The following is a 22,087-nucleotide window of genomic DNA, read 5'->3' as shown; positions in this document are numbered from 1 at the left end:
CCTGCCGGGAGCCGTAGCCCCCGCGCGAGGCACGCTGGGAGTCGTAGTTCTGGGGGGGTGTCGCCGCGACGTTACGCGGCACATGCGTTTTCCCAACCGGTTCCTTCCCTCCGCACATGCGCAGATCTGCTGCGGTGCCGCGCGTGCGCCGCGTGCCGGCCGCCCCCCCTCCTCTCGCCCGTCGGTGGCCGGTGGCGCGGACCCGCTGCTGCCGCCGCCATGTCCGCCGAGCAGGTGAGCAGCCTCTGCGAGCAGCTGGTGAAGGCGGTGACGGTGATCATGGACCCGGCCTCCACACAGCGCTACCGTCTGGAGGCGCTCAAGGTACTTGACCAGGGAGAGGAGGCGCCGGGCTCCCGCCACGCGGGTGCCCCGTCCGCACGGCGCCGGGGCCCGGTGGGCGAGAGGCGGGGCGGGCCGGTCCCGGGCAGCCGCTGGGGCGGTGGGAGTCGTCAGCAGGCGGGGGGAAGGCGGCGGGGGCCGCGGCTGCGCGGCGCTGAGGGGGTCGGGCGCCCCCCCAACCCTGGCATGCTCCCCGAGGGGGTCGGGGCCGCTCCCCTCCCCGTTACCCCGTGCCAGCTGCCGTGTTTTAACTGCGTGTGCGTGTCCCCGGTCCTTTCCCAGTTCTGCGAGGAGTTCAAGGAGAAGTGTCCCATCTGCGTGCCCTGCGGGCTGAAGCTGGCGGAGAAGACGCAGACGGCCATCGTCCGGCACTTCGGCCTGCAGATCCTGGAGCATGTGGTCAAGTAAGGCAGCTCGTCGTCCCGCCGCCCGTGCCCCTGCGCCGGGGAAGGGTGCTAGCCCGCTGCCACGCAGCCGCTGGCCTGAGCTCTGCTCCCGTTCTGGCACCTCCCGCTTCAGGGAGGCACTTTCAGGATACAGAAAGTCTGTTCTGCAGCGGAGGATGGTTGCTGTCCTGCTCTGTTTCTTTCCTTATCTGTAAAAAGAGAGGAGAAAATGGTTTTCAGGCAGGTTGGGAAGGTTAATTCACCGAGCTCTAAGGCACATTGGCATTGCAAGGCGTAAATAAGCACACAGGGTTATCGGTAGGTCTTTGCAGCGTTCTCTGTCATTAGCCTCATGCTAACAAAGAGGCTTTGTATTAGTTGAGTTCTGAGATTCCTCTCTCTGCCGCCTCTACAGACCTGATGCTTTGTGCTTTTGCTGCTGCTGCTTCTCATGTCTGTTGACTTCAGTGGTGCACGCCCATTTGCCAGCAGCAGTTTTAGCTCAGCCTTTTCATTAAGGGATTGGGCACTGGCAGAGTCAGTGAGCTGCAGTCTCTCTAGTTTAGGTAAAGAAGTGATGGTTCATTGAAAATCAAGTCAGAGATCTTCTTGTTTTGACTTGGTGTCCATTTTGTTTCTCTCTCTTTTCTTTTTTTAAACTCTTTTGAACAGGTTCCGCTGGAACAATATGCCTCGCCTAGAAAAAGTTTATCTAAAGAACAATGTCATGGGCCTCATATCCAGCGTAAGTACCTTCTGCTACTGTTCTCTGAAACATGATTCTCTCACTTGGAGATAGTAAGTGCAGGCAAAAGGAAAAAGAGGCTCCAGATAATTAGCACAGAGGACCTGAATTCAATTCTGCATTTCATTACTTTCTTGCTATGCATCCCTGGTTGTTCCAGTGATTTTCTCTGTCTTGTAGTCAGGTCAATAACCATGTCACCTCACATGCCAAGAAGTTGTGAGGCTTGTATAACATACATAAGGTACTCTTTCTTTTCTTAGGAGGAAATCTATTAAATCTGGATCATCTTAGTTTTTGCAACAATACTTAAGTCATTACCTTAGTTGTGTTTTCTGTAGCATCGTGATTCCTCTTCTGACCAAACAACCTTCCTTTGAGGAAAATCCTTTTGGTTCCCAGACTTCACTAGCTATGGATGCTTTAGAGGGTAGGAGTGTCATCCAAGGTAGCTGGGATAAAGAGCTGCCCAACGTTGTGATTTCTTTTGTTGTTTTATTTTGTGTGGTTTAGTAAATTTGCAGCCACAGTGCTGGCATTTGATGTTTGCTGTTTTGTATAACTCTGCCCCTCTTCTATCACAGGGAACTCAAAGTATTCTGGAGGAGGAAAGTCACATTAAGGATGTTCTGTCTCGCATTGTGGTGGAGATGATCAAGCGCGAATGGCCTCAGCACTGGCCAGACATGCTAAAGGAGCTGGATACCCTCTCCAAGCAAGGGGTACGAAACACACCTGTTCTTTCCTGCTTGCTCATAGTATGGGTTTCAGTCTTCCATCACCCTGAGACAAGCCTAACTCACTTGTGGTCAGACGAGACAGGCTGATGATGGACTAAAAAATCCCCATAAGATTAAGTTATTCTAGGAGGTGATTTTAGCAGAGAGAGGACCCATCCTCCTGTCTTGTTTTCCCAAGGCGTGACTTGTATCTTCATGCATGCTCACTTTCTTTCTACATCTCTGAGCTAGCCTCTAGAGATTTTAACGTTTGAACAGTGCTGATGGAGCATATTTCATTTTGGGACATCAGGAAACGCAGACGGAACTGGTGATGTTCATCCTCCTACGTTTGGCAGAGGATGTGGTGACTTTTCAAACTCTGCCTACCCAGCGGCGACGAGATATCCAGCAAACCCTCACCCAGAACATGGAGAAGATCTTCAACTTCCTACTATCTACTCTGCAGCAGAATGTCAATAAGTACAGACGCATGGTAAGAGTCTCCTTTCCTTGGGTTCGGTCAGTGCTGGAGGTGTTTAGGAATTGGGATACAACTCGCAAGTGGTTGGGGAAGCAAGTGCAGAAACTGAAATCCGTTGCTGTGTGGAAAGGATCTGCTGTGGCCTGGGAAGCCAATGCTGATCAGAGAGACTGAACGCACAAGGCTGACAGGGTTAGCGTTGGTAGCTTGGATTTGCTAGTGTAAATGGCTGGAGCGGATGGGTGCCTCGTCTGTACTGTTGGAATGCTCTGCTGACACTAGGGGCGTGCGGCTTAGCAAAACAAAGGTGTGGTTGTGGCAGAAATGGGTAGATTTGGGGTAGTTTATGTAATGCACAGTGGTAAAGAGATGCCGTCCTAGGCTTGCATCTGCTCTCTTACGCTGCAGTGGTGTCTTTGCGGTGATGCACCAAATTGCATGAGTTTTTGATGTCTTGCCATTGCATCTGGGCCTTTCTGGTCCTTTTCTCCAAGAACTCAGGTCAGGAAGCCCTTTTTTTGTCAAATTGTGGTGAGGAATGCACTTATTTTTTGTGTAAAGAGACTTCCCCGAATTCTTACCTAGAGTCAGAGGTGTGCGGGTTGGTCAAGATGGATGGTGAAGGCAAGTCACCACCCCAGTCTGTTCCTGTGAAAAGGAAGTGGATTTGAGAGTGAAGCACAATTGAAAAACCATTCTAGAAATAAGTTTCTTAGGTGTATCTCTTGTTCTTTTTTTCCATGAATTAAAATCCAGAGTTACACTAAATGTGAAACTGGGAGGCAATGAAAAACCATCTCCTACCTGGCTTCTGTTCATTTTCCTGATGCGCTGATAGGCTGAACCAACCCACCTGTAGAGCAGACAGTTCTCTGTGCAGTTCATGGTGGTGGGTGGGAGACCCTGATGCATTTTGTAGTTTGGCTGAAATACATTTCCAGCTAAGGTTTGAATTGCAATGCTTGAGGCTCTGAAGTGTGGCTGTTTCTGCTAACGGTGGAATCTTTCTGATTGGCAAGGTTGGAGCACCCCAGGAACAAGAAGCCCTCACCACTCCACAGGTTAGCAGATCTTTGGGATGTTTGTGCCCAGGGTAAATTCTGAGGGTTGGGCGTTCAGTCTGCACATTGAGACTGGGGGAGATGATGGACAGTTCCCCAAGACCATAATAATCTGCAGTGCATATAAGTATGCAGCTCCAGTATGGTGGCTCAGATGCTAAATGTTTGGGACACAACCAGATTAACTCAAAATCACTATGCTGAATACATAGATGGACTGAGTTTCCAAACCAAAACCTTGCAGCAGAAAGAAATGCTTGTGGTTTCTTTGCATCTGAAAAACAAATCAAACCTGAGTGTCTGAGGGACTCATTTGTTTTAGTCAAAAAGATGGTGCAAGCAGTGCGTTGCTGCTCTTAAGTGTTTGGAACTGGGAGTCAGGCTGTAAGCTCTTGCCCCAGCTCTCTTTCCAGCTGCCTTCCTGACCATGTGTTGTGGTTTAACCCAGCTGGCAGCTAAAACAACCACACAGCTGTTCCCTCACAGCTGTGGGATGAGGGAGAGAATCAAAAAGAAAAAAAAAAAGGTAAAACTCATGGGGTGGGATGAGATAAAGATTGTTTAATAGGACAGAAAAATAATAATAATATTAATAAAACATACAAAACAAGTGATGCACAGCACAACTGCTCACCGCCTGGAACTGAGGCTCAGCTAGTTCCTGAGCTGCGCTGCCTTCTGGCCAACTCCCTCAGTTATATACTGAGCATGATGCCATATGGTATGGAATATCCTTTCGGCCAGTTTGGTTCAGCTGCCCTGGCTGTGTCCCCTCCCAGCTTTTTGGGTGCCCCCTGCCTTCTTGTTGGCAGGCCAGCATAAGAAGCTGAAACGTCCTTGGCTGCTTGGCAACAACTAAAAACATCAGTGTGTTATCAACATTATTCTCATCCTGAACCCAAAACATAGCGCTGTACCAGCTGCTAGTAAGAAAATTAACTCTATCCCTGCTGAAACCAGGACACCATGGACAAATCACCCTTTTCAGACATCAATCTCAGTACATAAAAGCCACCAGCACTTTTCAGAGTCTGGCTTTTTGGATGTAAGATGCTCTAAAAGGTCAAAAGTTTCTTCCCTGGAAACTTCCAGGAAGCACTGAAATGCCTTTCCTTCTTGTCCCCTGTGTCTCCCTGGTGCCTGCTGACTGGAGTGTCATCTTTTGGATGAGAAGGAAATCGTGACTTAACTTGCAATTCAAAGTCCTGTTGTCTTACCTGCCAGGGAGCTGCGAAGGTGGTTATGATGGCCACAGCAATGTCCTGAGCGGGAGACTGTGTTGCAGCCCCTTTCACTAGGGAGCTCTTCTGTGAAGCCGCTTCTGGCTGCGTTCTCGAGAATAAGCCTGTCCAGCAGTGGCTGGGTGGAAGCGTGTGCTGTGGCTGCTCACTTACCATCTCTTGTTTTCTTTTTCAGAAGACTGATCTGGCTCAGGAGCCAAAGGTGAGTGGAGCTGTGGGGGAGTTAGCACATTAGTCATTCTTAAGACCAGGATTGCTTAGAACTAGGCTTTTCCCAGGCTTTGGAGTCTATTACCTGCAGTTCTCATTTACATATGGGTGTGTTTCACCCATAACACAAACTGCTTGAGAAGAGAGAGGGGTGGGAGCAAAAGGGTCCAAGTCTCTCGCTCTGAGGGTGGTTCCTGGTACCAGGAGTGGACGGCTTTAGATGGGAATTGCTGTGTCTCTGGCTCTGACCTTTTGCCTCCTCTCTGTTCCCAGGCCCAGGCAAACTGCCGCGTGGGGATAGCGGCACTCAACACCTTGGCTGGCTACATTGACTGGGTGGCCCTGAGCCACATCACAGCAGACAACTGCAAGCTCTTGGAGATGTTGTGTCTGCTCCTAAATGAGCCTGAGCTCCAAGTAGGAGCAGCAGAGTGTCTCCTGATTGCTGTCAGCAGGAAAGTGAGTTCTTCCTCCTCAGCTCCTCTGGCTCCTCTTTGTTTTCCTCTTATTCTCCTATATAAGTCTTCAAATTGAGCAATGATATCTTTGCCCTTTTATTTAAGAAACAAATTTCAAACTTAACTGCTTTTGGTAATGATACCTAGCCTGAATATCATGCCAGTACAAGACATATAGCAACTGTTGGAACCCTCTCCAACTTCTGTGCTCATCTTTCTTTGCAGTTTTGAAGTTGGAGATCCCCATTGACTTTTTTCCCCCCCACTTTCTACAACTGTGAAGTGGGAAGTATTGTCACCAGCTGTGTCATCTGGCAGCTCAGAGAAATGACAGCAGAATCTAAACAGGTGGTTTGACCCATACTTTCATAAGCAGCTTAGTGTCAAGGCTGAGTGTTTATCAGCTGTCTTTAAGTAACTAGCCAGTCTGCAGTGAAGAAGAGTTAATGTCTCAGGATCAGGTTTTTTGGTTTAAAGTTCCTGTGGTGGGATTGCTTGGGGAAATTTCTTGAGATCAGGAATACCTTAGATTTTTTTGCAAGTTTTTACTGAAATCATTTGTGGACTCTAAGCCCTTCCCCAGATGGAAGGACAACTGGGGATCTCCTAATTTCACTTGCAGATGGGAATAAATAGTTATGTAGATGGGAATAAATGGTTATCTTCTAACTGAGGCATTTGGCCTATTTTACACACAGGGTAAGCTGGAGGACCGGAAGCCTCTGATGGTCTTGTTTGGAGATGTTGCCATGCACTACATTCTCTCTGCTGCCCAGTGAGTACCATCCAGCTACTTGAATTTCACACAAAATTGCATCCAAATGGCATGGTAGATGTGGTTTCAAAAGATATTGCTGCTTAACTGCAGGAAGCTGGGACTGGGTTAGGAGAGAACAAACCCACTGTTTCTTTTGCAAAACCTGAAGAACTGCGAGTTTTTTCAAATCCTATAATTGAAAGACAAAGTGGTGTAAATATTGCACTTTCCCCAGCTTTCTCTTTTAGCCTGAAACTGATCAGGAGGGACTTTTTCAGATAGGAAATTTCAGAGGTTTTGGATGGTAACAAATAAAGCAGTACTTCTTGATAATAGCAAACAAAATCCCACTGCAATAAAACCAAATTGCTCCAGTCCTCTTTTTATCTACAAGATAGACAGCAGTGCGCCTGTTACCTACACTGTGAGTAACTGTGATCCTGTTTTTCCCCCCTCGCCTCATTCCCAGGACAGCAGATGCAGAAGGCCTGGTGGAGAAGCACTATGTTTTCTTGAAGAGACTTTGCCAAGTTTTGTGCGCATTGGGCAGCCAGCTATGTGCGTTGCTAGTAAGTCTCTGCTAATACCAGCAGCAACCCTGGCAAGGCTAGTTTTTAGGGCTGGGGGTGAGGCAACCCTGATCTCAGGTAGGACCAGGGTTCTCTCTGCACTTTTGAAAAGGCAGAAATGGCTCTGCTTGCAAGTGGGATAGCTGTATCCTGCCAAGTCATAGGAATATTGAATGGAGGGACCCTGACTGATTCTGGGCTTCTGCTGTCTTCAAGAATCATCTATAACCTCTGTAAAATACTGAGGCTTCATAGAAAATTGGTCAAGTTTCTTGCTGTCTACTGCTACAGAAAAACTACTCCAGGAAGTTACTGTTGTGTTGGAAGCCTCTCAAATTTCCCTATTAAAAATAGCTCAAAGAGTATACCTGTTTGTTCTTCTACCAAGATTATCTCAAGCTGGAGTAAGAAACAGGTTTTGTTCCTGCCGTTCATCTTTCCGATGCTTTGTGTCGATGTTGAGATGAAGATGCACATTGGTACTTTGCATGCCGTGCTGGTTGCTGAATACCCGCTCCCTCCATTCAGCACAGTGCTGCTACAGTAAAGGAGGCAGGCTTGTTGAGAGATTCTGTTTGTGGGGAGACTGAGGCAGCCAGCCTGTGTGCAAGTTGTAGAGAAAAGTAAATTCTCACAGGCAGAGAAGGAAAAAAAAAAAACCCACTTTGAGAATTTATCCCTAAAAAGAATGGACAGCAAACAAAGGGTTTGTTACTACTTTCGGTGACTTCACTTGCTCCTAGGCAGTGGGAGCTGTTAGTCTATAATGAAGTAATGAGATAGGGATTTGAGTCCTCTTGTCCAGATTCCCTCGGGAGAGGCAGCACTGAGCTGTACAGCTCCAGAACAGGGATCCTGAGGGCACCGGGTCATATTATGGTTAGTGAGGAGCAGCAAAACCTTCATTTTATGGCTCTGGGCAAAATTTATTTTCCTGACAAACTTTCCAGAAAGTTATTGGTAAGAGATGTCCATACATTAAATGCAGAAAACAATTGGAGGAATGGGAATGAAATCATCTGGGTGTATTTGCTTGTGAAATTTTGCAGTTGTGAATTGCTCCACTTTGGTACTGCTGGTTGGGCTTGACCCAACAGGAGTGAAATTGTGACTCATGGCGGCAGCAGTAGCAGTGGTTATGAATTTGATTTTAGTGAAACTCTAGTATCTGAGAAGTCACCCTTTTTTCTTGAGCGAGGGTGGTGCTGTCTCCAGCACCCCCAGGGTGGTCAGCAGAACTTGCTGCTCCTCGGGCTATACCGGTTTCAGAAGAAAAATCACAGTTGTTCAGTGGTTTTGTCTCTGCTCCTTTACATTCTGTGGCCTTGGATGTAGAGCTCCTGCTTTACCCAGAGACATACCGCTTGTGAGCCCAGCGTGACATAGAGTTAGTGTTTTGTCTGAAATTGTTTCTCTTCCTAATAGGGCTCAGATTCTGATGTGGAAACACCAGCCAACTTTGGAAAATACCTTGACTCGTTTTTAGCCTTCACAACCCATCCCAGCCAGGTATGTAAAGGGCTGAAAGTCTCATGTATGTCCATGTAAGAATGTGTGAATGCATAACTGAGCTAACCTGTAGAGGACTGCAGAACTTCAGCAGCCAAGTATTGGTCTTCAGGCTCTCCATTTGAGCTGAAGACCTGAAAGGCAGAGTGGTTTCTCCTTCATTACTACCCCATTAGGAACAGTGACTGATACAGAGGTGCTGAGTAGAAACTGTAGAATTTGCAATCGGCCCTAGTGTTTACTTAGGGACTTCTGGTGTTCTGGAAATTTGGGTTGTGCCTGCAAGGTGCCTCAGCCTCAACCGATTGGTTGGTGTAATTTGCTATTGCCTTCTGATAGCAACATTTAATGTTAGCAGTGGAGATTCCAGCACTGAAATCCTTCTCTGTTCCCTTCCTTTCTCTCTTCTCCCCCAGTTTCTGCGCTCTTCCACCCAGATCACGTGGGGAGCCCTCTTTCGGCATGAAGTTCTGTCTCATGACCCCTTGTTGCTGGCTATGATTCCCAAGTATCTCCGTGCATCTATGACCAACCTAGTGAAGGTATGTGGGAACTGCAGCCGGAGAGGTGTGAGAAGGTGCCTAGGTGAACGTGGCCTGTGGATCTCAGGGGAGAAACTATGTTTTTATTGCGTCTGCCAGAGATGTGATCTCCAGGCCACTGAGCGAACAGCTCTATCTCAGCATTTTACTGTCTGCTCCTTGCCTTCAGCCTTCATCTCCTTGAAGGTGGTATTAGCTGTGATGGGTGACTTCTCTTCCTTCCTGACTCTGTCCACTCTGTCTCCAGGTGGGCTTTCCCTCTAAAACAGACAGCCCCAGTTGTGAATACTCCCGCTTTGATTTTGACAGTGATGAGGACTTCAATGCCTTCTTCAACTGTAAGTTGCCATCACCCCATGTGGATGCTGTTGTCAGTGCCTTTTGTCTTACTTTCAGTTGCTGGCTGAGCTTGGAGCCTTCCGTAATTGGCTTAGCAGCTTCCATTTTTGTCCTGGCTCTTGCTGCCTGGATCTTGAAGTTAAATTAATTTAGCACTTTCTGTGACACCTCGGGTGTTTCATTTTACTTACTTTTTGCTATTATTTTGCTTGCTGGCTAGGTAGGCGGTCTAGTAGCATTTACTGCCTAATGTCAAAGAAAACATGCCTCTTGATCACCTAGAGGAGGAAATAAAACAGCCTGGAGTCCTGCTTGGGTTAGGAGAAGAAGGAACCTTACAAAAGACTGTAAATGTCATTCCACAAAGAAAATCTGTCTTGGCCCTGCTAAGAAGCTTCTGGTTCAGTACCAATAGCTATAGGGGAGCAATTAAAATAGCCACATTTAATCATGAGCTTAAAACAGCAAACAGGAAACCCTGGATATTAATAATTTTATTTTTTCTTTCTTTTTGTATTTGACTTCCCAAAACCGAGGTTGGTTCTCACTGGCTGGTATAGTTTGGTACTCATTTGGTGGTTGGGAGGATATACTTAATAAATTACTTAAATTCTTACTCTTTACATTTAGGTTTGAAGATTTTAAGTGTTGCAGTTTTTAATTGTGTATTAGATAGATATGTTGCAGTAAGTAAAAAAAAAAATAACTATTTGGGTGGAAATCAAAAAGTAGCTAAATACACAAAGCCAGTATTTGAAATAGTTTTAGGGAGTTAAATTATATTGAAGGTGTATTACATGTATAAGAAAATAAAACTGTCTTGAAACACAAAATAAAATTACTTGATAAAACAACTTTTTTAAACAATGCAGCTTGCATCTATAGTCAGCAGAGCCGATTGTTTTCTGTGGTTGTGTACTAGAATATTTTGGAACAAATGAAATTCTTGTTCTGTGCTTTGCTTTTAATATCTTTGAAATTGAAAACAAGACTCCTTTGGGTTTTTTGAGTTCCCATTAGTTTGTCAGTGAAGTAGGTTAAGCTGAATAATTTAGAAAATGTGTGTTTAGCTGAAGGAAGTGGTCATTACCTAATGCTGGTTTTCTATCTCAGTATCTCAAGGTGCTTTGTCAGCAGCAAACATGTATAGTTTTAATAACTTTTAAAAGGAAAAATAGAGGTTTAATTGTAGTAAATCTGGGTTTAGTATAGATTTTTCATAATTCATGTTGCATTTTAATTGCACTTTTTTTTGTTAATCCATCATTTTTTAGTCCATTTAAATTGCTTCAAAATTGCCCATCCTGTTACACCCAGTTTACTGACTGTATATCAGAGCTTACTGCACAGCTGTTGCCAGAGCAACAGTCCATAATGTTCCCAGGGCTGCAAAGCTGCAGGTGAGCTTTGAGGAAGGAGTGTTCGCAGCATCAGCTTGTTGCATGGTGTCTGATTTTTTCACTGCAGCTTTCCGAGCCCAGCAAGGAGAGGTGATGAGGATGGCTTGTCGTCTGGACCCTCGAACTGGCTTCCAGATGGCCGGTGAATGGCTGAAGTACCAACTCACAGCTCCTGTTGATACTGGACCCATGAACTGTAAGTTACCTGAAAAAAATAGGGATATGGGATTTGTTTTTTAATTCAAGCCAAGAAGAAACAACTTTACCTTTTGTTTTGTCTTGGTCTCTTGGTTTTGTTTTTTTTTTAAGGGGGAGCTAAGACTCAACACTGGGTTTTCAGGCTTTTAAGGTCCTTGCAAGTTAAAAGCAAAATCAAATCACATGCACCCCACCCCAAATTTAACCCTTTGTTGGTCACCTATGGAATAGCTAATGTAAAGCCCCTGGCTCCTCCTTTCCCTCCCTGCAAATCCCTCTGCAAAACAGAAGCAGCTGTCCCTCTGATACAATTTTACAATTACTTGGGCCTTGTTATCTCCGTAATATATTGATTATTTTTGTCCAGAGAAGTTCTGCCTGTCTGGCAAATCCCTCTGTCAGTGAGCTTGCTTTCCTCCCGTGACGAAAGGCCACTTGGTGCTCTGCGAAGTCACATCGAGGGCAGTCTTGCTTGCAGTGCTGAGTCTGGGTCTCCCTCCTTTTCTTTTCCCTTCTGCGATTTGTTGGTGTTGCTCCCTATAGTATCTCAAAGGGCAGACTTATGTCTCGGGAGCCCTCATTTGAATGAGGCAAATCACATGAGAATACCTTAATTGCTCCCGGTGCCTCCCTGCCAGGCACATGCAAGGGAGAGCTGCGTGACCAGAACACTTGGTGACTGCCAAGATGTTGTCAGCCTGCTGTTGTGCATGCATGGAGGAGCATGGTGAGAGCTCCAGTGTTCTCTTCCTTTCAGCTAAGACAGGCGAAGGTCTCTGCTCCATCTTCTCTCCATCCTTTGTGCAGTGGGATGCCATGACCTTCTTCTCAGAGAGTGTCATCAGCCAGATGTTTCGAACCCTGGATAAAGACGTATGTGTATCAGATGTTCTTGCCTGCTCTCCTGGCTTGTTCTGGGTTGACATGAGTAGGTTTTTTTCAACGATGTTGTCCTTGAAAAGTTTGTAGTAACCAGTTACCTCCATGCAAAACCCCAGGTTGTTTGGTGAGTGATTCTCATGAGAAGTAGTGACTCCTTGTGGAGGCCCCATCCCTGGAAGTGTTTAAGGCCAGGTTGGATGAGGCTTTGGGCAACGCGGTCTAGTGGAGGATGTCCCTGCCCGCAGCAGAGGGGTTGGAACTAGATGATCTTTAAGGTCGCTTCCAACCCAAACCATTCTATGATTCTTTAGATGAGACCAAACTCATACTGGCTTGCTCTCACGCATGTCTTGGTTCTGAACACTATGTCGTGAGAAGTCACAGAGAGCACTCAGGTTGCATGCTTTGATGTAGTGCCTTGTTGGAGGAGAAGAGGACTGCTTAAGCAGAAATTTCCTAAGTTTCTTCTTTTTTAATTATCCCCTGATTAGGGGGTTTTTTTTATTTATTTATTTTTAAACCTTTAACTAAATGATAGAAACTCATGCTCAGGGAGTAGGAGATCAGAAGCAATTTCTCTGCTTTTTGTTCAACAGCAGGTGAATCAGAAGGAAAGCATTTTTTCTGTCTGATGTAGACTGACTTGATTTTTTTTATTAGATTAGGCTGCTCATGCACTTCAGTTCATCATTGTGATCACAGTAAAATAATTATATGGGTTGATATAGTTGGTTAAGCATGGAATCTGTTGGACAGAATGACGAGGAGAGTTGGGAGCCAGGCTGAGAGAGAGGAAATTTGCCTTTCCTGGAGGTGCAAGCAATAGTATGGGGACTTGAGATTGACATCTCAAGACTGCCCTACCAACAACGGCACTGCTGCTGTCTTTTTTTCCCTCAGCAAGTGCATGTAGCACACAGTTGAACTGAGGTTTCTACTGCTTTTCTTTCTACTTTGAGAACAGCTGTGTTCAGCTGAGAGGACTGATACAATAGCAGCAGCTCCATGGCCTAGCTCTAGGAGTGTTAAGATGTGCGCTACAGGCTGAAGTAGTGAGTGTTGCCTCCTTTTTTCTTTCCTCCTTCTTTCCCTTTGCTGCTTTTGTAGGAAATCCCAGTGAATGATGGCATAGATCTGCTGCAGCTTGTCCTTAATTTTGAAACAAAGGATCCTCTCATCCTGTCCTGTGTGCTCACCAATGTCTCTGCTCTCTTCCCATTTGTCACTTACCAACCAGAATACCTACCGCAAGTACTTTCCAAGGTAGGTACTTGCAGACCATGCTAAAATCAGGTAGGCTTTTTGTGGTGCAAGGCCCTTGTACTAAACTGCAGGAGTTAGTCCTTTTGGCCTTACAGTCAGGAAAGGACTATCCTTCCTGTTAAAGATGAGAAAAACTGAGTTTTGTTCAAGAAGAAGCAATGTCATATAACACAAATTTTGCAGTTCCTAGCCCAAAATCTTAAGATTAAGCGCACGCTCGGGCCAGTAAACACCATGTTATTTCAAGGCCTCGCTGTGCTGATGATTGATCTTTCAACTTAGTCAAGGGTTCTTCACTGGCTTTAATGAAATTGCGCTAAAGTCTTAGGATCTGTTCCTTGACCTCAAAACACACGAGTGCTAGATATTAACAAATGATGTGAGTTTTTGGATTTTTCCTCCCTTTTCTCACAGTTGTTTGCTTCAGTTACCTTTGAAGTTATAGAAGAAAGTAAGGTACGTCTGAATTATTATTTACTAACAGTTGGATAAATCATTCTATTTGAGACCCTGCTGAATTTAGAGATTCTGCTGTAGCAGGCTTCTGAAGTATAGTCCTGCTCTTGGAAAGGGCTGGGAAGTGTAGACATGACTGATCTCTTCTTGGTTGACACAGCCTAATAAGCTTTGGGTTACAAACTTAGAAGGCCACAGGCATGGTCTAAGGCCAGAGCACTTAGTCCCCAGGTGTATGCTGGCCTTCCTGAGAGTGAAATCACCTCATTAAGCTGTGGGTATTCTTCAGTAGTTGGTATACGTGGCTGTGAAGGATGGCTGTAAAGCTGCCAGCTACCTAGGGAGTGCTTGGAGTCTTGAAATAGTGAGCAAGATCCATGGCATCCTCACTCCTGGAGCACAGCTTGTTCGAACATGGGCTTCTTGAGTTGGCTACTGCTCCAGAGGAAATTTGGTTGTTGCAGAATTGTTTGGGGTAGGGGGTGTGTGGAAATACTTTTTTGATCTGTACTCAACAGTGCAGAGAACTGTATGTAATGCATTTGTCTCTTGAAGATACCCTGCATTTGTCTGAACTTTTGTTTTGTTGCATTGAAGTTTGTTATGTCTGTCCAGGCTCCTAGAACTCGAGCAGTGAAGAATGTTAGAAGGCATGCGTGCTCCTCAATCATAAAGATGTGTCGGGATTACCCTCAGCTTGTCCTGGTATGTAAGTTCAATTCTGTCATGAAGAGTCTTGCCTCAATTTCAGCTGGATTTTGTGGGATCCTCTGCTTCCTTGGCTACAGCCTCTTGTTTTTCTTCCAAGAAACATTCCTGCTGTGCAAATGGCAAAGTGTTTTATTCCCTGCATCTCCCTTCTTCCCCTCCCCACCTCTGAAAAATTTTCTGCCTGAAGAGCTGAATTGTAAAGCGATGAGTTAAATGCAAAAGGGATGATGAGGAGGATACAACCAGCACTAGATTAATTTTATTGGAATGTTTGCTGAATTTCCATTTTGTCACTTGTGGTGGTCTCAATTGATTCCTTAGCTGAAGACACTAGCAATAACTAATCTCCAGACTTTGTTCTGTTACTTAGCAGAATGTAGGAGCAAGAGGAGAGTATGTGTTTTCTGGATTAGCTTGAGGAGACTAGAAAAAACAAGCACACTTAAAATCCATGAGCCAGTGTTTTGTTTGGTTTGGCTGAACTAAACAGCTTGCATGCAACATTAATAGCTCTGAACTACGAGCAAATAAAAGCACCAGAACTATTTTGAGATGTGACACTGCTGTAAGGGATATGACTGCCTAGAAGAGAGATGTTTCCTCTGCTTACTTCAGTCATTCTGGAGACTAAAGTAAACTGGATGTAGGATGATGATAGAGGGGTAGGGAAGAAAAGAGGTTCTTTTAGATTGAACTTTCAGAGAAACTTGAGACTGTGAAGGAGATGGCTATGTAGAGAAAAGGTAACTTAGACATGCTTCTCCAGCTGTTCCGCGTAGTATGGTACACCCCACCTCTGCCTCCCCCAGTGATCCTCCTCCACACCAAATACATGATGTTCTTCCGCTTGGATGTGTTTTCTAGCCAAACTTTGAGATGTTGTACAACCACGTGAAGCAGCTGCTCTCCAATGAGCTACTTCTGACACAGATGGAGAAGTGTGCTCTTATGGAGGCCCTCGTCCTCATCAGCAACCAGTTCAAGGACTATGAGCGGCAGAAAGTTTTCCTAGAGGAGCTCATGGCTCCTGTGGCTGGCTTATGGCTCTCCCCAGAGATGCAGAGGTATGGGTCATTTTTCTGAGCTTTGAGCTGGAGGTGTTGCAGAGGTAATGTGCCCAATGAGGGAATGCACAAACCAAGTGAGGGTGGTGGAGTGCCTCATGAGCTGCTGTGCTCTGGGCAGTTGCTGTGGTAACAGCTCTCTTGCAGTTCAGAAATTGCCAACTGAGTCTAAATGCTGTTTGTTGAAAATTGCTAGGTAACAGTTGTTTAAGGTGATAGAAGAACGTTTGAGCATGCTCAAACAAGAAATGAAATATGGTTGTGTTCATCTGAAGGAGAACGTAGGAAGCTGAGCTCTCCTTACTAAAGCTGAGGTGTCCTGCAGCCACGGGCGGCTGGGCATGCACAAGAGTTTTCCCAGCAGAGCTATCTTCATAAGAGATTCAAAGGTTTTGGGTCCCCACGGCCCAAGAGAACTTGAGATGTCTGGAGAGTGCACACATCTCTGGTGCTTTTTATCATGTTCCCACATACAGTGTGGAGCTAGTCTCTCTAGCCTGCTCTCTATTTGTTAAGATGTTTATTACCAGTGCAAAGCTGTGCTCAAATTCCCTGGTACGGTAACCCCCATTGCTGTCTTTTGCTGCTGCCAGAGTCCTCTCGGATCCTGAAGCCTTTATCTCCTATGTGGGTGCAGACAACAAAATTGCTGATCCAGTCTTGGAAGATCCTAGTGGCCTGAACCGCTCTAGAGTGAGTATCATTGCCAGGAGAGGTGTCATCCTTAGCGAGATGGGACTTGCCTCCTTCCGTCCCCCATTTCTGTTGTGGTTACACATAAGATCTCTCCTGATCATCTGCTTCTTTAGGGTGCGGATCAGTAGGTTTTTCAGATTGCAGAATAACAGCCTGGCTTTTGCCTCTTGAAGCTACAGTAATGAGCATGTAGGGCAAACCAGATTATTCAGCAGAGTGAAACACGCTATTCCCTACTCTTTGTGTAGAGGAGTTTGGTTTTGGAGCAGTGATTGGTTTACATGATTCTTGGAAATATGGTGCAGTGAATTGTGCTTTTTGAGCCAGGCAGTGTGGAAAGCATCATGTTGAGACTGCAGCATGGAATGTAATTAAAATTCATCCAAGGAGACTCGTGTTGTTTGAGTTGTTAATGAAATGTCTTCGCTTCTTGGACAGACTGCAAATGCAGTCGCTCTCTTCAGGTCTGTAGAAGACACTGAAATGCAGCCCAAAGAGCTGTGCTTGTGGCTTGGAGCTAATTCAGGTTGACCACTGTGTTATCACAGATCTCTACATCCATCCTAGCACATGAAGGAGATGAGGAACTGATGGTGTAGACCCTTCCTTTTAGAGGGCAGCCTACCTGGTTGCTTGCATACTCATGAGACTGTATGTCATTGATTCTTTGTCTACAGCGAGTTCCTTGGCTGTCCTGCCATGGCCAAGGGTCACTGAAGACAATGGAACGTAGCATGATCGTTTGCTGCGTTTTCTTGGCAGCAAAACCACCAGAGTTTGTTCCTATCACCAGATTAGGCTCACTGTAGCATGTTGCCTTTGAGATGGGATGATGACAGGTTTCTCTGAAAACCTATTTATTCAGGTTGTGCTCTGCCTAAGAAACACTCTCTCCACATCTCTTGCTGCAGATAAGCTTTTGTGTGTACACCATTCTGGGAGTTGTGAAACGAGCTCGTTGGCCTGCTGCTACTGAAGAGGCAAAAGCTGGAGGGTTCTTGGTGGGATACATGCCCAGTGGAAGTCCAATCTATCGTAATCCCTGCACTGAGCAGGTCCTGAAGCTTCTCGACAATTTACTTGCTCTTATAAGGTGGGTCAAGTTGACTTGAAATCATTTATGTTGACTTAAGAATCTCTGAAAGCCAAACTGTGATAAATATATGGAATGCTCAGAGCATGTTCTCCCAGTGAAGCCAGCAGGAACACAGGCTGATGCAGGTGCCCAAGTACTGTTCCTGACTGTTCACAGTGGGGAATGGCACTGGGGAAACTGGAGCCTTCTAAATGTTCATTAGCCTGGCCTACAAGAGTCCATGAAAGCCAATGGGAGCTTGGGCTGGGGTTGCCTCCCCCACCTCCACTGCTATAAATCTGCCACCCAGTTAATCGTTTCTCAACTAACATCTCTGCTCTGCCCTCAGCCCCTACAAGGCCACCTCTCCAGTCACCACCAGGGCAGTCCCAGCTCTCATCGCATCCTGTTTGCGTTGTTCTCTCTTCAGTGTTAAATTAAGCTGGTTTTGCTGAACATGAACACCAGCCTCCTGAAGCACTGTCTGCTATTGAAATCACTGGATGCATACTCTCAGGCTGTTGCTACCTTGCAGTGCCTCTGTGCATGTCCCTGGTGTTGCGTACATCTGGGGCAGCCAGAGGAGGGACCAAGAGAAGGCAGAAAAGGGGAATCCTGAATAACACAGTTCCCAGAATTATAAAGGAGGAATCTGTCTCAGGATAACTGCTGACACTGGGATTTTGCCAGGCTAATGGGGCAGTTTTGTCAGATAATGCTACATGTTACGTACCTGAAAACTTGAGGCTCTGGCCTTGGCAGGAGCCTGTTGGGAAACAGCATTTTCAGATCCACTGGGATTTTTCAGCTCCTGGGTCTGTGAGGAAAGGAGCCCTATTACTCAAGCTCTGTCTAGTCAGGTATGTTTGGTAGTCACTGAGCTCAGGATGGTGCTGCTTCCAGTGAGAAGCAACATGCTGGACAGGTAGGACAAGCGCGTGCTGTCTTGGCCCACCCTAGCGGTGCTTCTCATCGCAAAGCTCTGTAGCACAGCAGGTACTTTCACCAGTGAGCAGGGTTGAAGCTGTCAGTGAGCTTTTGGGAGAGGCTGAGTAGAGTTGCCTGAGTAAAGGTAGCCTCATGCCATTTCTTTGAGAGTCTGGAACATGCTCCATATTGCAGGAAACCAACTAAACCGGTGCCCAATGTCCGAACAGGCTGCAACAGACACTTTTTGCTTGTGCAATCACTATTCTTGCCAGAACTTATGCATTATGAAAAACACTTGGGATCTCTGATACAAGCAGCGTAGGAAACTATTGTCAAATTCTATCACTACCTGTAAAGAAGCAGAAATTCTGTGCCTGCTTGTTTACCACCTCCAGGAAAACACATGAGCTATGTTCTATTGGCAGTCCTTCCCCATCTACATAACAGAAGAGGCTCCCTGGCTGTTTTGTTGAGATAATGCACCCGTGTTGTGCGAGCATCTCCCCTGCAGACCAAAATCTTTTCTGAGCATGTGGTAGTAACATACATGGAGTGGCCTGTACTTCACTCCGAGGTATTGAGGCTTTTCTTAAGGCTGGATGCTCCAACAAGAACCAATGAATAATGTTTTAAGAGCAGTAGATCCTCCACCTCATCATACCTTTCTTGGCTGCTGCTGGATGTAGAGGCCTCTTTGTGTGACAACTGCAAGCTTATAGTTGTTCAGTGCTAATGACAGTGTTTATGTCTTTCTGGAGAAGTTGGAGCTTGTGCTGTGGAGCTTCTGGTGTGGTTTTTGCTGGCTTTGAGTGTCTTTTCTATGTACTGCTTCTTCAGGCCCTCTTTAATATGGGTTACACAAGAGAATGTGGAATCTGTAGCAGCCTGTCAGCAGGCAGGAAGTACAGGGATATGAGGGAGGCTGACTGGCAGGAAAGCTGCCTGTGTGGAGGATGCCTTCAGGAACGTAGTTGCATTACTACTTGGGGATGGATGCTTCTCTTAGCTCTCTGCCATTAGGCAGCTTTCAGCAGGGATAAGCAAGGTCCAGCATTGCTCATGTGCTTAAGCAGGAAGCAGATGTCTAAGTCCTCACAGGTTGTGTTGGTTACTGTGTGAGCATACCTACAAGTAGCAGCAGCACAGATCCTACTGAGCAGTTGAATTGAGCACCAAGTCAGGCACCGGTGCGCAAAAAAGGCGTTTTGCAGGCTGAGCAGTTGGGTCTGCTGCTCTCTGGATATTGCATGGCATTCTTTTGCTGTGTTTGCAGACAGAAGCACTGAAAGTTGTGAAGCCATTGTGTCTTTGCCCCGGTAAGTAGCTTGAAGGTAGGTCATGGATGAGACCAAAGAGCCAAAAGGAATGCGAGGGAGTCCAGGTAGCAAGGAAAAATAAGGTAGTTTTGAGTGGCGTCTTTCTGTTCTTGCCATATTTGTGTCTCTTGGTAGCTGTAGTCACCAAATTATTTTGAGGTTGCTTTGCTAATCACTACTTGCAGCTTTTTGAGAGATGATTCTCCTGTTCTCTGTGGTACCTCATTTCATCTAGCTGCCTTTTAGCTTCTGGCTTAAATTGTTCTCTCTTGAATTTAAAACCAAATCGTAATCTCCAGCCACCTTTAGATAAAGACACATTTCTGGAGTCAGTAGCTGCATGAACTGATGGGCACAGCACCTTTATCGTGCAGGGATTTGCTCATGTTTTGTTACAAATGGACTGGTCGGGCTCAGCAAATGCTTCACATGGACAAAGGCTTTTTTTGGAACTCCTCTTGATGAGACACTGACATTACCAAGGCATTAATGCTGGTGGAAGAATTGTTGGATAGACACAGATGCTGTAGGCATTTTCATTGTAGACAGCTCCAGCTTTGGATAAAGATTCTTCAAGCGTGGACTGTCCTAAAGGACTCCTCTTCTGGCCTTCAAGCCCATCTCTCTAGGCATCAGACACTCTTTCCAGCAGAGCTGTGACCATTGCTGAAAATCCCCAAAGTCCTGCCATATCCTTTGCTTGTCTTTTCTAAAGCATAAATGTCTCTTGAATTTTGTTTTTCCGTGTTCTGTGCGGGATGCCCAGGAGTGCTACTCACTACTGAGAGTCTCAGCTGGAATGTGCCTAGGGGCTACATCTTCATCATGTATGATTTAACTCCCATGGGGAGCAGCTGATTAGCTGTTTTCTCTCTGTTACCACTGCGACTTTGTTAAAGTATTAATTAAGGGAGATCAGCCTGTGAGTGAACTGTCACACTTGAGAAAATGCTTCAAGGACTCTGAAACATCTAAGGATCATGACCGCAGCTTCAGGATATGACTCTCTGGCCCATCCTTCTGGGGTTAGAGCAGTGAGATTTCAAGGTTCACCACCACCAATTCCACAGTCCTTGGGTTCGCCCCACTGCCCTTTACCCAGCATGAGGCAAAGCCAACATTGGCATGGAGCAGGCAGGAGACATACAAGAGGAGATGATTTTAGTAGCTAGGTTTCAGGATAACCTCAAGCAGAAATGCACAGGTTTTTGAGTAAAGTGGAACAACACAATTCAAACTTTTTGGAGGCTGGCCTGCTCCCTGGCCCCTCTTGGGGAAAGTAAAACCAGCTTGTGCCCCCTTTGAGGCCTGTTGCATGGTATTAGATCCAGCCCAGAATGAGAGTATGAGTCGTTAAGTCATCATTTGCGTAGCTCTTTCTTACGAAACTTACATACTTGCCTTCCTCACGTGTAGTGAGCAGGGAAGTATTTAACACTTGCAGAGAGAAATGGGGTAGTTGCCATTTCGGAGCTAACTCAGACTCTCTGCAAACTCAGGCAGACATCACTGCATCAAGGTTGCCAGGACTGTGAACACAGACCTTCAAAAAAAAATAAAAAAATCATTAAGACATGAGTGAAAGCTGAGACTCTGGAGAACATACTGAGGTCTGTCCGCGCTCCCTTTCCCCAGCCATTCCCATGTACCCCCCTGCTTTGGGAAACGCTGCTCTAGGGGGAGATACTGAGTTGCCCTTGATCACCTCTAGCAGCAGGTACAATGGCATTGCAGTTTTGGAGGAGGCTGCAGGATTTGTGCTGTGTGCAGCTGGCGACACCCAGAGTGGAGGTCTGAGGTCTCAAAGGAGAGAGGTAGGTGAGAGAGACACCCCCTGCCGAGTCCAGCTCTGAGTGTCAGTACCCTGGCTAAGGAGGGGACCCATTTTGGCCTGGATGGCAAGAACCAGCCACCCGTGGCTGAATTGGTGTCCCTCGCAGAGAGCTGACCATGGCCGCCTCCTGATGATGCGGAATTGTTCCCAGCTGGATGTGCTGTCCAGGGGGCACATGTGCCTGCCACGAGTAACATCTGATCGGACTGATGTTCTCCCTAGAGTCCCTCCAATGCCACCTGCCATTCTGGGGACTGTGACCCATCCCTGGGGGGCAGTGTGTGTATTTTGGAGCTGAAACAGCCCCTCCCTCTGCAGGGGCCTTAGGTGCTGAAGATCTTTTGAGATTCCAGAATCCATGTCTTGTCAGCTTTTGAAATACATTCTCTGATCCCTTTGGCCAAGCTGTTGCCAGCATCAGCTGGAGAATTGCTGGGAGTTTTTACTGCCAGTGCTTGCAAGGGGTGGGGTGAACTGAAATAAGCGGAAGGGTCAGCCAGGAGATTCAGGACATGAGATGGAGTCACTCCATGTCTCTGTTGGGTCAGCTTCCCCCATATTTTTGCAGGTGGGGAAGGGGGATCCCATGCACACGTGCTTGGTCTCACCTTCCTCATCATCTGCCTCAGAGGAGCTGTTCACAAGCTGAAGGAGAGGATCCCACTGTCAAGGGCAAAAGGGGTTGAGCCACATGAGTATAAACCAAGTGCTCTTCTGTTTCAGGACTCACAACAATCTCTACATGCCAGAGATGGTGGCTAGGCTGGGGGAGACATTTGCAAAGGCCTTAGACATGCTGGAGGTGGAGAAGAATGCCATCCTAGGTAAGGGGCTTCTCTTCAGGAGGAATGTGTGGGCAGATTCTCAGAGGCACTTGAGGCAATGGTCCATCAATAGCAA

The 22,087-nt window shown here is 46.3% G+C and overlaps 1 protein-coding gene across 4 annotated transcripts in view; it reads left to right on the top strand.

The window, feature by feature from the left end:
• Positions 1 to 119: 119 nt before the first annotated feature.
• The window catches only part of XPO5 (exportin 5), a 30,512-nt gene continuing 8,544 nt past the window's right edge, over positions 120 to 22,087 (top strand). The window contains exons 1-22 of one of the 4 annotated variants that reach the window (XM_075748942.1): positions 120 to 324; positions 625 to 746; positions 1,401 to 1,473; positions 2,058 to 2,195; positions 2,506 to 2,688; positions 3,696 to 3,737; positions 5,154 to 5,180; positions 5,462 to 5,647; positions 6,345 to 6,421; positions 6,873 to 6,972; positions 8,398 to 8,481; positions 8,898 to 9,023; positions 9,271 to 9,361; positions 10,830 to 10,958; positions 11,718 to 11,833; positions 12,950 to 13,105; positions 13,520 to 13,561; positions 14,159 to 14,266; positions 15,137 to 15,336; positions 15,930 to 16,029; positions 16,944 to 17,125; positions 21,911 to 22,011. In XM_075748942.1, coding sequence (XP_075605057.1) covers positions 220 to 324; positions 625 to 746; positions 1,401 to 1,473; positions 2,058 to 2,195; positions 2,506 to 2,688; positions 3,696 to 3,737; positions 5,154 to 5,180; positions 5,462 to 5,647; positions 6,345 to 6,421; positions 6,873 to 6,972; positions 8,398 to 8,481; positions 8,898 to 9,023; positions 9,271 to 9,361; positions 10,830 to 10,958; positions 11,718 to 11,833; positions 12,950 to 13,105; positions 13,520 to 13,561; positions 14,159 to 14,266; positions 15,137 to 15,336; positions 15,930 to 16,029; positions 16,944 to 17,125; positions 21,911 to 22,011 — 2,488 coding nt within the window. In that variant the 5' untranslated portion in view covers positions 120 to 219. The remainder of the gene's footprint in view (positions 325 to 624; positions 747 to 1,400; positions 1,474 to 2,057; positions 2,196 to 2,505; positions 2,689 to 3,695; positions 3,738 to 5,153; positions 5,181 to 5,461; positions 5,648 to 6,344; positions 6,422 to 6,872; positions 6,973 to 8,397; positions 8,482 to 8,897; positions 9,024 to 9,270; positions 9,362 to 10,829; positions 10,959 to 11,717; positions 11,834 to 12,949; positions 13,106 to 13,519; positions 13,562 to 14,158; positions 14,267 to 15,136; positions 15,337 to 15,929; positions 16,030 to 16,943; positions 17,126 to 21,910; positions 22,012 to 22,087) is intronic. The other 3 variants (XM_075748939.1, XM_075748941.1, XM_075748940.1) reach the window with 3 other exon arrangements.

The sequence above is a fragment of the Balearica regulorum genome, chromosome 3 (genome assembly GCF_011004875.1).
Source record: "Balearica regulorum gibbericeps isolate bBalReg1 chromosome 3, bBalReg1.pri, whole genome shotgun sequence".
Classification (NCBI taxonomy): domain Eukaryota; kingdom Metazoa; phylum Chordata; class Aves; order Gruiformes; family Gruidae; genus Balearica; species Balearica regulorum.
This window is presented reverse-complemented; position numbering and strand designations above follow the sequence as displayed.